Raw genomic sequence first — 15,348 nt, 5'->3', positions numbered from 1 at the left:
CTTGTTGACTCATTGAAAGATTGTTCTTATGAAGGTTTCATTGCCAGAGTAAGAGTTGTTAAGTTTTTGAAAGTATGCTATTCTTTTTTTTTAAAGAATTTTTGAATGATTTACATATTACTTTATACTTTTTTTATTGTTTAATCTAAATTGTAGTAGTGAACTATGACAGTCCCTATGTTTATATCATTTTTGTTCTCTCTTACTTTTTTTAGCATTTGAGAATGTGTGCTTCAGTGTTTTTTTTAATGCTAAATAATTATTTCAAACTTCTCCTAATTTGCATAACGAGAGGGGTTTATTTTTTGAGGGTGTGATATAATTGGTTCTTACAAGGTAAACCAGCATCACTGCCAGCTACTGTGATAGTTTATTTGGAGTATGTTAGGTACCAGAATGAACTCGAGTCCAAAATTTTATTTAATGAATACTTTCTTTTATCTGTATAAAGAGTACTATTTAACTTTAAAGACTGAAAATGTATTTTTTCCGTTGACAAAGAGTATTAGTGACTCAGTCTATATCAATGATCCCCTTTGCTAATATTAAATTAATGTTTCCTATCTATCCAGAGGTCTATAAAAAAAATATGTGCCATTTTCCGAGGTTTTAAGGTCTTTAAAAGCACATAAGCGGAACAACAGGCTAGTTGTATAAATTAAAAGTTTTATTTCAACATTTTTTTTTCCAGATTTGAATTTAAAATTACTGTTATTGTTTAAAAGAAACTAAAGAAATTTAAAAAGTATTTTGTAACTGAAGCAACCATTTTCACTATATTAGATAACTCACATTGTACATTCTAGTTACAAATTTGTTAAATCTGTGCTAAAATTTAGCCTAAATACTTTGAAAGTTTTTCCAACTCCTTTTTGAAAGTGTTGGAAACTTTTAAAATAGAGGGAAGAAAAGATTTAAAATGATGATATATTTTATGCTGCATTATTTATATGGTTATACATAGTTATTTCTAAACAAACTTGTTTTTATCTTAAAATATATTAATAAAATTAAATTTTTAGAAAGGATTAGCATAAAAATAGAAGACTTAAATTTTGTTGAAATGTTCAGTATCTATATTTAAAATATTTCTTGTATCTAATTTTTCTTTTAACTGCCTGAAATAACGGAAAATAATGAAATCTTGTCCTAAGAAATTTCTTGCTGGGAATTTTTAAAATTTATCTTAATTCAAATTCATGTTAAAAATGAGGCAGTAAAATCTTGAAAAAAAACTACCATTTTTAAAGTTTTGTGGTAAAGACTGCACAAAGTTATATAATTACTAATTGATTGTAGTTTGCAAACACAGTATTAAACCAGTTGAGGAAATCGAAAATTTTTCTTGTTTTCACTATAAATAAAGCAATGTAAATAATTCATCATTTTTCGCGTTTGGAGTTTTTTCTTTATTGCTTTTTTAATACTTTATTATTACAATTATTTTTGTTGAATTTTATAACCACAGTTTATTTATCTTCTATAAGTGTTAGAAAAAAATGAGAAAAATAATCATGCAAGGTGTTAGGGAAATCGCTTTAAAAAACAATTTTTATTAATTAATCCCGAGTGTCAATGAGCTGTTGATTTGTTTTAAATCTCATTATTTCTAATTTGACAACAAAAAAAGGATATAATTGGGAAATTTCCCATGTGTGTATATCTTCTTTGCTTTCACAAATTCATTGTATATGTGTAAAGAATTTATTTGCAATTATATATGAATTGTTTGGGGAGTAGTTGTTAGTGTATAAATATGAATTTTTAAAATTTGTGAATTTTAGAAGTAGTGTTGATGTTAGTGTTATTAATTCCCGGTTCCAATCATTGGTGTTTTTTTATATAGTTGTCGTTGTTGAAAAGATAATCTTTATTTGTAAATGAATTGATCTGCATTGTGTTATTTACTCCCATTGTTATTGAAATTTATGGTACATTATTTCATATTTCTGGTGATTTAGAGTTTTACAACTCACACTCATATAGTATTTAACAATAATGTTTAATGAAAACACATTTTGCATTCAAAATCGAGATGTGCATTGATTTATTTTTCATGTGTAGTAGTTTAGTAGTTGTGGTAATTAAAAAATGGTGTCAAAACATAATTAATGCATTTTTCTGTGCATGTTATAGAAGCTTTCAAATTATGAAGAGCTCATTAGGAATAAAAATTTCCTATAAAGAACATTACTAATTGATACAAATAACTTGCAATATTACTGAATATTGCTCCTTTCTCAGTGCAGCTGTGACGATATAATGAAAAATTTTGTGACCAACTTACTCTATTATGACAAAAAAATAATGGAAATTCTCTTTTAAGAAAATGACAAAATGAAGCTATAGACTATTTCAGCTCTATATTTAATCATTTATATAATGAACCATACATAAAGTATAACCAAAGAGTCTTCCTAAAAAGGCCCATCACAGAGTACATCTGTGTGCACAGATTATAAAAACACCGGTGGCTTTTGATACCTAATTTGTCTTTTTAAAAAACAGGTGGAGCAACATTAGATATTGAAAACAAAGCGGACTGATTCGGAATATAACGACATTGATTCTTAACCTTTTTTTCTTTCTTTTTTTTAGAACAATATAAACTTTTTAATTCTTAATATTTATATTTACAAATGTTATAGAATTTTATTTTATTAAACAAATTCTATATAAGGCTAGTCAACAAAATTAAACCCCTTTGTCAGTTCTTAAACATTTTAAAATGTATTTGCTTTTGCTTCGAGGAATATAATTTGGTCTGAACACAATTTAAGCCAATTGGCTAGTGTGTTAATTTAATCTGGCTGCATGTAATCCCACATTAGTATTGTGATAATTACATTTCTTGAAATTTATTAAAATTTATATAGCATTGTGTACTTATCCTCATAAATCTCAATGCCAAAATTCAAGATAACAATTTATAAGTTTGAATGTATAAATTTGTCACATATAATGTGAATAAGTACTTTTATTTGGAGTTTTGATATATACTATACTATATCATTAAATTTTTGAAAGTTTTTCATTCTTTATAATGCAAATTTTTGTAATAATTCGAATAAATTAACCTTACCAATCAGCATTAACTTAACTGTGTTTGAATTCATTACCCTGGGTTAAAAACAAATATAATCTAAGATCTTTATCAACTGGCTAATTGTTGACTATTGTAAGTTTTTTTTTTTCTTCTAATAACAGGGGATTTGTAAAAAAAAAATACTGTTTACTATAATTGGCATAAACTTTGCTTGAAAAATTATCGGATTTCTATTAGAACTTTTCCTGAGCCAATAACAATTTGTATAAGGAAGTTTTATTGTCCACCAATTTTATATCCGTGTATATTTAATGAAAAATTTGTGTAAGTATATTTAGTCACTTTTTTTATAAACGAAGGAGTCATCATTAATGGTGCAGTCATTAGTATTGATTTTATAACATTTGTTGTAAATTTTTGTCCATATTTTTTGGATAATTTGATATATATACAAGATTTGTGACTTTCTAGCACTTACACATTCAAATAAAGACTGCATATCTTTTGTACTATCCTGTATTTGTTTTTTATATCTAATAGTTAAAGATTCGAAGAAGTTAATGTTAAAGATGAAATCTTATAAAAGTATGAGAAGGAGAGAGAGAAAGAAATTAAAAAGAGCGATATTTTATTACCTAGTGTCAAAAAAGAAACATTTTAAAGCAGCAATTTTTTTCTGTGATATTCTAATTGCAGAAAATTTACTGGATTGTTATGGGCGGTGCAATTTTTTTATAAATATGCACTACACTTTTTTGTGAAAGGCAGCTGACTAAACTACATTTCTGGCGACGTTTTTTTGTCGTCGCTTCCATGTTGACAGACTTATACAAGATTGCAGGCATGATTTATACTAAGCTTTAGGTTTGTGAAAAAAAAATTGTTTTTTCTGCACAGGCACCAGAGACAAGCTGTTCTTAGTTTTGTCTGCACTTGTAAAATTTCAAGTCAATTGATAAGGATTAATCTGCTTGATCTAATTACAATTAATCTTGATTATTTGAGACTGGTTTTGAAAATGTTTATCTGTAATACAAAAATCCTGGTGACATCTAAGAAATCTGATGACAAAATAATATTTAAAAAAAAAGCTTTTTTAAATGCTGTGTAATGGAAAAATTTAACGACAGGACTTTACTCTGCTGTTTCCGTGTTCTTCAAGATTTAAGTGACATAGTCTTTTTCCCTCTTGTATTGGACTGAATTTTATTGCAAGAGTTGAAAAAAATTTTAATGGATGAAATTTGATGTATGGAAATACTGAATTTGTGTTTTTTGGTGTTACTCAAAATGAAATGCAAATTTGTTCTTGATAATTGGAGGAAAAGGTATTTAATAGTTGTGAAATGGTATTAAGGCATGTGTAACATTAAAGAATGAATTTCAAATACATTTTACTGTATAAGTTAATAACTTAAACTGTTGCTTCATAATATAAGTCTCAGTCAAACCTTTTCCTCCATATATAAAAATGCATCACAAGTGTTGCAATCTGTGTTAAAAGAATTTCTGGAAATGTAGAATTTTTGCTCTACTTGTGATTATAATCTATGGTTTGATCGTTAATCTCTTTGGCTTACGTAAATTTTTGCTTATTAATGGTGGCAGTATATATTGTTAGTTTTAAAAATACTTGTTGTGTGAATTTAAAAATAGCCAAGAAATCAACTCCCATTTCAAGTTAAATGTGTGGTTTATGGTGTAAGAAATTTTTAAACTAAATCTTTGGATTACTAGAATTGGTGTATGTTTTTTATAAATGCTTGTATCTTGTATGCATGTGTAAGCTTAATTTTAACTAAAAGGAAATGCACTGATAAGAAAAACTAGTTATCATTAGTATACATATATATGGTGAAATTGCCTGATTAGGCACCAATTTATTTCTTGATGTGCTTTGAAAAATTTTTCCCATGGTGTTTGTGCACTCCAATAATTGACACTAATTAGTAGCTATTTTTAACAATTTTTTGCTCTGTTGGGATTGACTTATTTTATTTAAATTAAATCATCATATTAGTGCAAAATGACTAAATTAAAAATTAATCACAAGTATTTTTTTTATGATCAAATTGCTACAATTGAAATAAAATAATAATAAAGTCTTTTTGTAATGAATATTTCTACACAGTAAAAGAAAATTACTATTGAAGAATTTGAAAATTACTATTTTATTAAAAAAAAATAATGTACTAATGTGATGAAATTGCAGGTTGTTTTATTAAACAAGCCACACTTGGCTGTGATTTTTTTTTAACCCTAAAGAAAATTGTTACAAAGTTGGAAAAAATTTTGAATAAAACTACCTGTCCAAAATAAAAGCATTGCCTTTTTCATATTAGGATGCAATTTTATGAGTATTTGCTTTATTTTCTTGCTTTTTTGTGCAATCAAATATTTTTCTTACAAATTTGTTAGAAAACATCTTTGATCGAAGAATTTACGTTGTCTTTCAAAAATGTTTTAATCTGATACTTCTTTTGCACTGTGGAATGTTTTCACATTTCCCTCTTTTTTTTTTCTCCCTTTTTATAGTTTTCTAGTCCTGTGTTCGCCAGCTTTTTTCTAGTAGCTGTTGTATTCTGGCAATATTTTGAAAAGCTAATTGTTTTCTAATGTTAAAATTTGTTTTTATTTAGCCGTGTTTGATTTCCCCTGATACTGGTGGCTATGCTCTGAATAAAAGAAAAAAATTGTAAAACTTGCCTGGAATAAAAACCAGCTTGATTTTATTGTGTGGTCTTCTTATTTTTAAATGTATTTCTTTTACAAATATGACTAAACTTAACGTATAATGCATTTATTCAATGGATATTAAGATGGACTTTATATAAAGTACTACTTAGAATTAATAGTGCTATATATTTTAATTTTGCTATTTTAGAATTAATTATGATCGTTCAAATCTCAAAATGGGTGATGAATTTTGTTTCAGAAAGAGCACCTTCTAATAAGATAATTTTCATAGTAATTCATTCGGTACTTGGTATGCTTTAAAAGAAATTAATTTTGTAATTTTTCATTAAAAAATCTTTAAAATTTTAAACTGAATTATAATGTACATCACTGAAGCAATAGAGTAGATAAGTTTGCAAGACTTGAATTAAAAGAAGTTTTTATTCCAATATGAACACCTTTCATTATATTTTCAGTAACTAAATATATTTAAAAATGCTGATTTATGGTTAAATACATACAAAATACTATAAGACTTAAAAATGGGGGATCTTTTGTCTAGTTAAGTAGGTAGTCATACATAAAAAGTTTGATAATGAGATAGAAAGGGTTTTTGTGGGAAACTAGTAGGTCTTATTAATCATAGATAAATCTTTTCCAATTCAGTAGGTGTACTTAAAAATTCAACTTGTAATATTTTATTAAACTTTTAGTACAATTTAATGCTGACAAGACTTTAAAAGAAATAAAATTTTGCATTTGATAATTCTTTATTTTATCAAGTTTTAAAACCTTTCTGTAATTTTAATGTGTCAATTAAACAAATGGTTAATAGTAATCTGTCTTAAAATTATTTATTCAAAGTCATAAAATTTTTTATTTTATCTAATAAACATGGTATTTAATAGTTGTGAAGAAAAAAACAGCTCTTTTTTTTTTTTAAATGTATATCAGATGAGGTCCAAATACAAATTTTTACCGTTTTCTCGCTTGCAAAAAAAAACTTGTTTTTTGAAGTTTTAAATCAAAAAGAAAGTTTTTAATTCGATTGTTTTGTAATTAAATTTTAAAAACGTGGATCCATGTTTAATAATAGTTCAATTCTGCTTTAATGCAATTTGAAAACATTTTCCTGCCTCTGGAATAAAATAGTATCTTTTAAAAAGAGATTTTTTTTCTTTGCCGTTCTAAATTACAAAATGATTTTCACAATTTCCTCTGCAATATTTATCAAAAACTAGTTACTTGATCATGATTATGTAAAGTTTGAATTTTATGTTTAAAATGAAGAACTTGAAACGATAGAAAAAAATAAATTTTATTACTGCACAGATCCTAACTAGGATATTTTTTTTTTGGAAAGTGATTAAAAATATTCATTGAGTGCTGAAAAAGTACTTATTTTTTGTTGAAAAATCTGGCTACGCACCCTGATTAAGTAGGAGTGTAGGCTAGTAAGTTGAAATCTAATTGTTTGGATATAATCAAATTTGCTATAAGCATGGATGAGATTTTTCCGTTTTTGTCCCTCGAATTTCGGCCTTTTTATCAAAAACTGCGATTTTCTATAAGTTTCGTTTTTTTATATATATATAGTATATATAAACCGCATTTTCTAAAAATTCAGTCAAATAAAATAATTATATTTATTTCAGATTTTCTAACCCTTCCGCATTTTTACTTATTGTGGCTGTTTTCTTCACTTTTTTTAGCTCAGAAAATATGATTTTCCGTACTTTTACCCCCGCCTGCCAGATAGCTTATATTTTCGTAATTCAAACGTCGCTGGTTCACTCCTTTGAAGTATCTCTCGCCGCGCCGATCCTCCGACGTCACTCTAGTGACGTCACTTTGGCGCAAAGCTCGCACTTTTACTTCAAGAACGGAGCGTTTGGCCTTACTAGCTCTAACTAACATTGGATCATTTCTTTTTGCGAGATATTCTAAGACATTTGTTATTTTCTATAATGACTTTCCTCAGTTTTTGCAGTGAATTTACAAGAATTTAAAACTATTATCGAAATGCCAGTTTGCGCGATTGCAACTTGCAAAAATTCTGATACAAAAACAAAAGAAAAAAAGTATAATTTTTTGCGTGTTCCCTAAAGTAAATGAACAACTATGCAAAGAATGGATTCCGAAATGACACAGTTAATATAAAACAGCAATACGTTTATTCTGTCGCAAAGAACTTTTATAAAAATTCGTTATCTAAATAGAAACCGCCTCGTTACTTCATAAAGAAAGGCAGGTATACTGATAAGGTATAAATATATAGTTGAAATTCTCCTAATTTCATTACATATTTGTTAATGTAGTTATTCTAAATATTTATGATTTTTTTTAGAAATTATATTCTCTTCAATTTAAATATCTATAAATTATATCATCGTAAATTTAAATGTCTATAAACAATTGTAAAATTTCGAATGTCATTATGAACCTAAATTATTATTTTGTTTCAGTAATTAGCGTTTAAGGTTGATGTTTCCTAATGATTAAGTATGAACAAATTGCTATTAACGACATATTTTAAAATCAGGGATTCTAAATTTAACTTAACTTATCGTTATAAAAGAATATGTAGATAAAAAAAGTGTCGATATATGCCTTCATTTTTCTTAATAGTTAAAATTAAAACTGAACTTTTTAAAATAAAGTATTTATCGTGTCATTTTCACCAACTAGCAAAACATTTTTATAAGTTTAAAATGGTATTTTTTTTAATATAATAACCAAGAAAGTTTTTTTTAAACTATGTTTATGAACGGAAATAATGTGTTAATCACGTAAAGTTTGAAGGCTAATAACCAGAAAAAGTCTAACTTATTTTTACAAAGAGAAAGATGCAAAGTTATATCTTTGCTTGCGATCTCCGAGGTCTGTGGACACAGTGACGTCATGAGGAGGGAAATCGTAGCTTCAGCTCTAAGAGCGGAGTGAACTAGCCCTTCTATTCTCTTTAGACCTGGTTGCTTCATGTTTGCTGGCGCGAAAGCAAACGAAATAATTAAAAAATAGTGGATTTGCGGTGAAAATATTTATCTGCTCATTTAATTAATCTTGTAACTTTTTATTTATTATGGCTAAACAACAACAATACAAACTAGCCTCTTAAAAATCTCAAGGCCCAAGTTTGCTAATATCTCATGATTCTTATTCAAGCTATTTTAATATCAAACAATCGATTTTCGTATTTACCTGGTTTAAAAGTTGCGATTCTTATTCACACCATTTAAAGATCGTACATCGCGGTTCTTATATACAAGCTTTAAAAATCTAATATCGCGATTTGTATTTACGCGTTTTTAAAACCCTATGTAGCGATTCGTATTCACGCGAGTTTAAAATAAAATGTAGTGATTCGTTTTTTGCGTTTGTAATATCTAGCATTCGTATTTATGCGATTTAAAAATTACACGTTTTGTATTTTCACATTTTTTAAATTCGATATCGAGTTTCATATTCATGTGATTTAAAAGCCACATATCGGGATTCATATTCTCTCAGCATAAAACCAAATATTGCAACCTTTATTCAAACGTTCTTAAAATCAGGCATGTGATTCATATACATACAATTTTAAAATTAATCATTGGGATTTATAATCACATGGTTTAAAAATCGCATTATTTTTGGATATCATAGCTTCTACAAATATATATTCATTCTTGGCTTTCCTCTTTTTTACTTTCTGGAAAAGGAAAGAAAAAGAAAGCTAAGGAGTAGGCTAAATTTCATCAATTAATATCTCTGTCCCATTTTTTTTTAATAAAAATTTTCTATTTCTTTAAAAATTTAATAAATATTTGTTAAAAATTAAACGTTCATAATTATTGCGAAATGATCGAGCAATGATGGCGCACAGCTCAGTGATAGACCAGATTTGATTGAACTTCAGATCATACTTGCTTAAACAAAATTTGTACCATTGTTATATCTAAATTTGCTTACAGTTTACATGTTATCCTCAACATTTTGAAATGCTATTCAAAGTTAAATTAGGAGTATTTTTTTGGGACAAAAAAATAATGGGGAAATAAAAAATAGCTTCATTAGAAAATCAGTAGTTTATTATTCAATGATTGGTGTGAAAATTTGTATAAACTTAGCTGATATTTTTAATTTGTTTGCAGTAAAAAAATTAATTAAATCATTGATTTAATATTCAAGCAATTATTTTGGCGAAAGTACATTTTGAAAGCAGTGAGCTATAAATTTTTGGTCAAAATTTACATTTTTTTTTAAGAGTGATACACCCATGGTAATATCAGGCTTCTTCATATTCATAATGGTGAAAAAAATCTGAACATTTTTGGTGCAACATACTCTACTATTTTAAAGAGGAAATTAAGAGCTAAAAAATTTTATGAACTGCTCTAAAAATTTTGTTTTGCTCAGCATATTTCTTTGATCAAAATAGGTTTTACGCTTTCGTTATGACTGTCCACTCTGCTCACTGAAGAAGCACCACACTGCGAAGGTTGTGCACAGCATGTCTGTAAGCTGATGTTCGGAGTTTCTTATTAAAGGGTTATAAATAAAAAATATTTATAAATCAACTCGGTATGAAAAATGTTAAAACAAGGGTCAACACACCACCCCCCATTAAAATTTTTGCACTAAGATTTTTTTTAAAAAAGAAAATGATTTCTATGTCTAAAAAAAATGGAGTAAAAATTTTTTCAATTGTTTGCATTCAATACAAATAATAAGGCCACATTTACTAGAAATAGAAAGTGATGTGATTTCTCTAAATTTTTCCACATTTCTTATTGTATTAGATTATTTTCTTAGGTTAAAAAAATACAACATTCAGATAATTAATCCATTATAAAGCACCAATTCTTACTTGTTTTATAAGAAGTCAAATTGAATTTTTTTTAAATAGATTATTGACATATATTTTGAAGACATCCATACTCATTAATATAAATTGAATTTAACATAAATTATCTGTAATGCAAAAAATTAGTTCAAGTGTTAAAATCAAATAATGCAATTAAAAACAAATGTTTTTATTGAATTAGTTTTATTAATTGGAACATATCTTTACAGCTGCTGGATATAAAACTAGACAAAAATTCCAGTCATCTTGAGTTGGAAATATTAAATTAAATCTACACTGTTAGCAACAGGTATTTGAATAGTGATAGTCACAACATTATAAAATTCGGTAGGAAAAGACCGAATACCTGGTTATTATGAACATATTTAATTCCTCTAAACTACATAAATTAGCCAGAAAAGAAAAATTTGGCACAAATTAATCGCACACATTTCTATTTTTCTTTTTAAAAAAAAAAGCAAGTGAAAAATTCTTTTTTTCATTATATTGTATTGCACATACCACCAGTGCTTTTGTTATTTAAAATATAAATGTTATACATATATATACAAGAAATATATAAAAATATTTAATAACTTTGTTGATAGTCAGGAATGCTTTTTCTTCTACAATTCCTACACTCAGTCTTATAGTCTCTGTTAATTACAAGTATACAACAGTTCTTGTGCTTGTGTCAGTCTTCAAAATATTCAGTCTTGGCAAAGGCAAATTAGTTTGATGAAATGCTTATTTTGCCGTTTTTGGTATGAGTCGTAATGGAAGGAGACATACCATTTGATGTGTTTGTGATTGACTGTGGACTTTCATAAGGAACGTATATTCGGATGGCATCGGGTGAGTTCATTCTGGCTGGCGGAGGTGATTGTTTGTAGGCTGCTTGGACACTTTCTTCCAAATCGACGTTGTCGTAGATTGACACTGCTCGGTGCAAGGGGAAGCCAGATGAAACGATAGATGGACTAGATTTTTCTGAGGCCGTCGAGTGGTCATTTGTGGAAGTTTCTGAAACACTTGTCTGACTTGGAAGATGCCTGGATGGAATTTTGCCATCTATAGAACTTATGTCTTGATCTCTACTACTGATAGGACTGTCGCAAGGAAATTTACTGATAGTAGCATTACTTTCATCACTTATATTGGACTGGTCTCCATTGGAAAGAGTCTGAAAGCGAATATGCAAATATTTTAATGAAATTAATCTATAATAACATTTGTTAGTCATAAACAAGTTAAAGACAAATTATCTGTTCAGTGTGAACTTTTTTTTTTTCATGCATTGTCTCTTTATACGGAATACTGAGTTAACAAAATTCATGTTTTGTTTTTTTAAATGTGTTAACAATAATTATTATTAATTAAAATTAATAATATAGCTACAAACAAGCAGTTGATATTTCTAACTAAAACGTTTCAATAATTATTACGAACTATCTACTGAATAAATAAAATTCAAGCTATATTCAATTTTGCTCAAGCTATACATCCTAAAATTTAAAAGACAGGAAGGCAATTTATTATTAAAAATTTCAATGAAAAATAAAATAGCTTAGATCAGAAAACATCTAAGGAAAAAAAAAAAATGTATACTTTGGGCAGAACAAGTTTTTTTTTTCAATATTGGTAAACACTAATTATACATTTAATAGGTTTTAAAAGCATTCAAATAAATAAACTAAAAAGGCATACCTAATTGAAATGTGTTTATAACCAACAAACTACAGTCAAACCCCGCTATAGTGAACCTTCAAGGGACCGACATTTCTGTTCACTATAACCGGGAGTTCACTATATCTGTTACACAGGCAATTTAACTAATGGTTCCTTAAATCCTCCCTTTTATAACACATTATTCAAATAAATGACTGAAAAATATTAGGTAGTAGCAAAAAATTTGTTACTTTTCATTACTCTTTGTCTTGCGTACAAAAAAAAAAATTTGCAATCTTTAGCTGATGAGCAATCCTGAACATCAGATATGGAAAAACTTCCCAACTCCCAGATAATTTTTCCTGAATTTCTATTATTTCTCTTTTTAAACCTGTCTAACCTGCCATTTTAGCACATAAAAGTAGTCTCATAAAATCGCTTAGCAAATTCATCGACATTTGTTTAGATACTGGAGATAGCGGCTTCTTCTAATGCTGAACCACTTCAATAAGGCTTCAACATAACTGGGATCTGCTTTTCTAAACTTTTTTTTCTGGCATCTAAATTTTTTTTCATGAGCACAAATTATTAACCGCCTATTTTTTCATATGTTACTGCAGATTTGGATAGTTTATATTCTCTGCAAATATCAGCTTGATTGCATCCACTTTAAATTTTTTTGATTACGCCCATTTTATCATCAATGAAGAACGTTTTACGTTTACTGCTCGCCATAGTTAAATGTGAGAAACTTGTTACTTGTTTGCTGGCTTTTTTAAACTGAACTGAGAGCAAAAAGGAGTTGAAATGAGGGCCTTATCAACACATATTAGTGTTGGCCAATAATGCCTCATTCGCTCTGACAGAAAATGCATATTGACACCTTACAGGTGCACCATCATCTGCCTGGGTTGGAAACATCTGCTTGGTTTGTTTAGAGATGGAAAATGGAGATAAAAGAAGCAAACAAGAAAAATGCTTATAGCTACATTCCCCTCAATAGATGGTTTTAAAAATTGGTGTATGTATTTATTTTGAAGTAGGAATTTCAAAAAAATGAAGAAAAAAATCAGTCAAAGACAGAAAAAAGTTCATTATATCCAACTTCCTCACTTTTTTGGTTCACTATATCCACAAAAAATAACATTATACGTGTATAGCAACACACGGGACGGAACATTTCGTTCACTATAGCGGGGTTTGACTGTATTTAACACACAGCTAATAGAAAATAATTTTATTAATCAATTAAATCAGACTTTAAAAGAATCACAACCTGAACATATTTATAGAAAAATGTTTGACTTCATAATTTATTTAAAGAAAAAAAATCTATTGGTTTAAAATCAAGTGATTGTAATCGTGCCAATCTTGATACAGTCGAACTTCGATCCATCATTAACGCATCTTTCATTTTCAGAACTTTTCGTAAGCTTTTTTTTGTCCTAAAACTTTTCGTTTATTTTTATTCAGAACACCCTTTTTAAATTAATTATAAAATCTTAATTATTTTTTATGAATTAAATGCCTATTACTATTCAAAATTATGAGTAAAGGTAATAAACAATATTTAATGCCAATCATGACTGGAAAGTATAGCAATTTTTCTTTTTTGATGACTATAAAAATCCCTTAAATTCTCTTTGTAAAATATTTAGTACATTATGCAACAATTATTTAAAAATTTATATTTCCCAAAATCTGCTGGATTTTTTCCTATCTATGTTGGTAGCTATGCTTATAGTAAATTTATTAATTTTCCTATATTTTCTAGTCATTATTTGACATTTGTAGTTTTCCCCATATCTATAGTTCGTAATGATAGGTTCTACTGCAGTGTGTTTTACTGTACAATTATTAGAAATTCAATATTGTAGGAAAGATTTAGGATAAATATTATAATTAACAATGTGATCATATTGCTCAGATCTCAAAATATTCATAAGGGAAAAAACTTATTTTATGTTTCTTATTCAATATTTATTATCTTATTTCAGAGTAATGAATAACTTACATTCATATATTTCTATGCATTCAAATGCTGAAATTTAACATAGATTTTTTTATCGAAGTAATTTTTTTCCCCCAAATGTAATTATTTAGCCAATTTACTAGGAATTTTTTTCAAAAAATTAGAATTTAGTGTCTTATGACCTCTTTTCTTAACAGCAAAAAAAAAAAAAAAAAAAAAACATCTAAGACTTGTCTCTCTGTAATATAAAATATTTGAAGAAACTTAATATCAAAAATCTACTTGTGTAAGGTGTAATAATTACTAAAAGAAAATTATTTTATTTTTAAAATCCTAATTTTCAAGTGTTAAGTATTTAATCGACTACTTAATAAAAATTACCAATGGCCTTGCAATTGCTGCACAATCAACTGAGACTCGAGAAAAAACTTCTAACCACACAACATTCAAAAATAACAAAAAACAAGCTATTGAAACATTTGATTTCAAAGTGAACAGCAGATTGGTTGACAAAAGCAATTCAATAGAGATGAAAATTAGAAATACTGAATTCGGTTCATTGTTCTAATTAAACTGATGAATTCGGAAAAAAAGATAATTTTTGAACTCCTTGATTTAACTATATTTTTACAAATAATATAGAAGCTTATTACACAATTTAATTATTCACCAATCATACAGTAATTTTAAGTCAAACAGTGAACTACAATATGAAAGTTAAAGTAACAATGTTAAAATTCAAATTTAAATCAAGATAGCATTTTAATTGAAATTCACTTACTCTTCTCGTAGAAGCACTTTCAGGTCGAATGATGAGCCCAAAGGGTTTTTGTGGAAGTTCATTTGGGGGAGCATTTCCTGGAAGATGCAACTTATATTTCTGAAGATCGGCAATCGTTGCTTGAAGGGCTTCAATGGCTACATCATCATAATAACCAAAGTCTTGTTCAAGCTTTATTTGCAGATATTCAATCAATTCATCCATATCCATTTTCAATAGAGTTTCTACAATCAGAATTTTTATAGATTATAATCAGCAGTGGAATTTAAATATTTTTAACAAAACATACTACAATAATTATATAACTATAATTATTTAAAATTAAAAGTCAGATTCATTCCGATAAAAATTTCCCTTATATTTTTCATGACTGATGT

At 27.4% G+C, this 15,348-nt stretch overlaps 1 protein-coding gene across 1 annotated transcript in view; it reads right to left on the bottom strand.

Moving 5' to 3' along the window:
- Positions 1 to 10,737: 10,737 nt before the first annotated feature.
- Positions 10,738 to 15,348, bottom strand: part of LOC107457065 (USP6 N-terminal-like protein) — a 58,214-nt gene continuing 53,603 nt past the window's right edge. Inside the window, exons 13-14 of the mRNA XM_087168998.1 lie at positions 14,972 to 15,195; positions 10,738 to 11,733 (exon numbers count right to left, since the gene is read on the bottom strand). Coding sequence (XP_087025124.1) covers positions 11,281 to 11,733; positions 14,972 to 15,195 — 677 coding nt within the window. The 3' untranslated portion in view covers positions 10,738 to 11,280. The remainder of the gene's footprint in view (positions 11,734 to 14,971; positions 15,196 to 15,348) is intronic.

This window comes from Parasteatoda tepidariorum, chromosome 8 (genome assembly GCF_982258835.1).
Source record: "Parasteatoda tepidariorum strain Cologne lab strain chromosome 8, Ptep-v5.0, whole genome shotgun sequence".
Lineage (NCBI taxonomy): Eukaryota > Metazoa > Arthropoda > Arachnida > Araneae > Theridiidae > Parasteatoda > Parasteatoda tepidariorum.
Note: the sequence above shows the minus strand (reverse complement) of the source record. Positions and strands in the feature narration are given on the sequence as shown.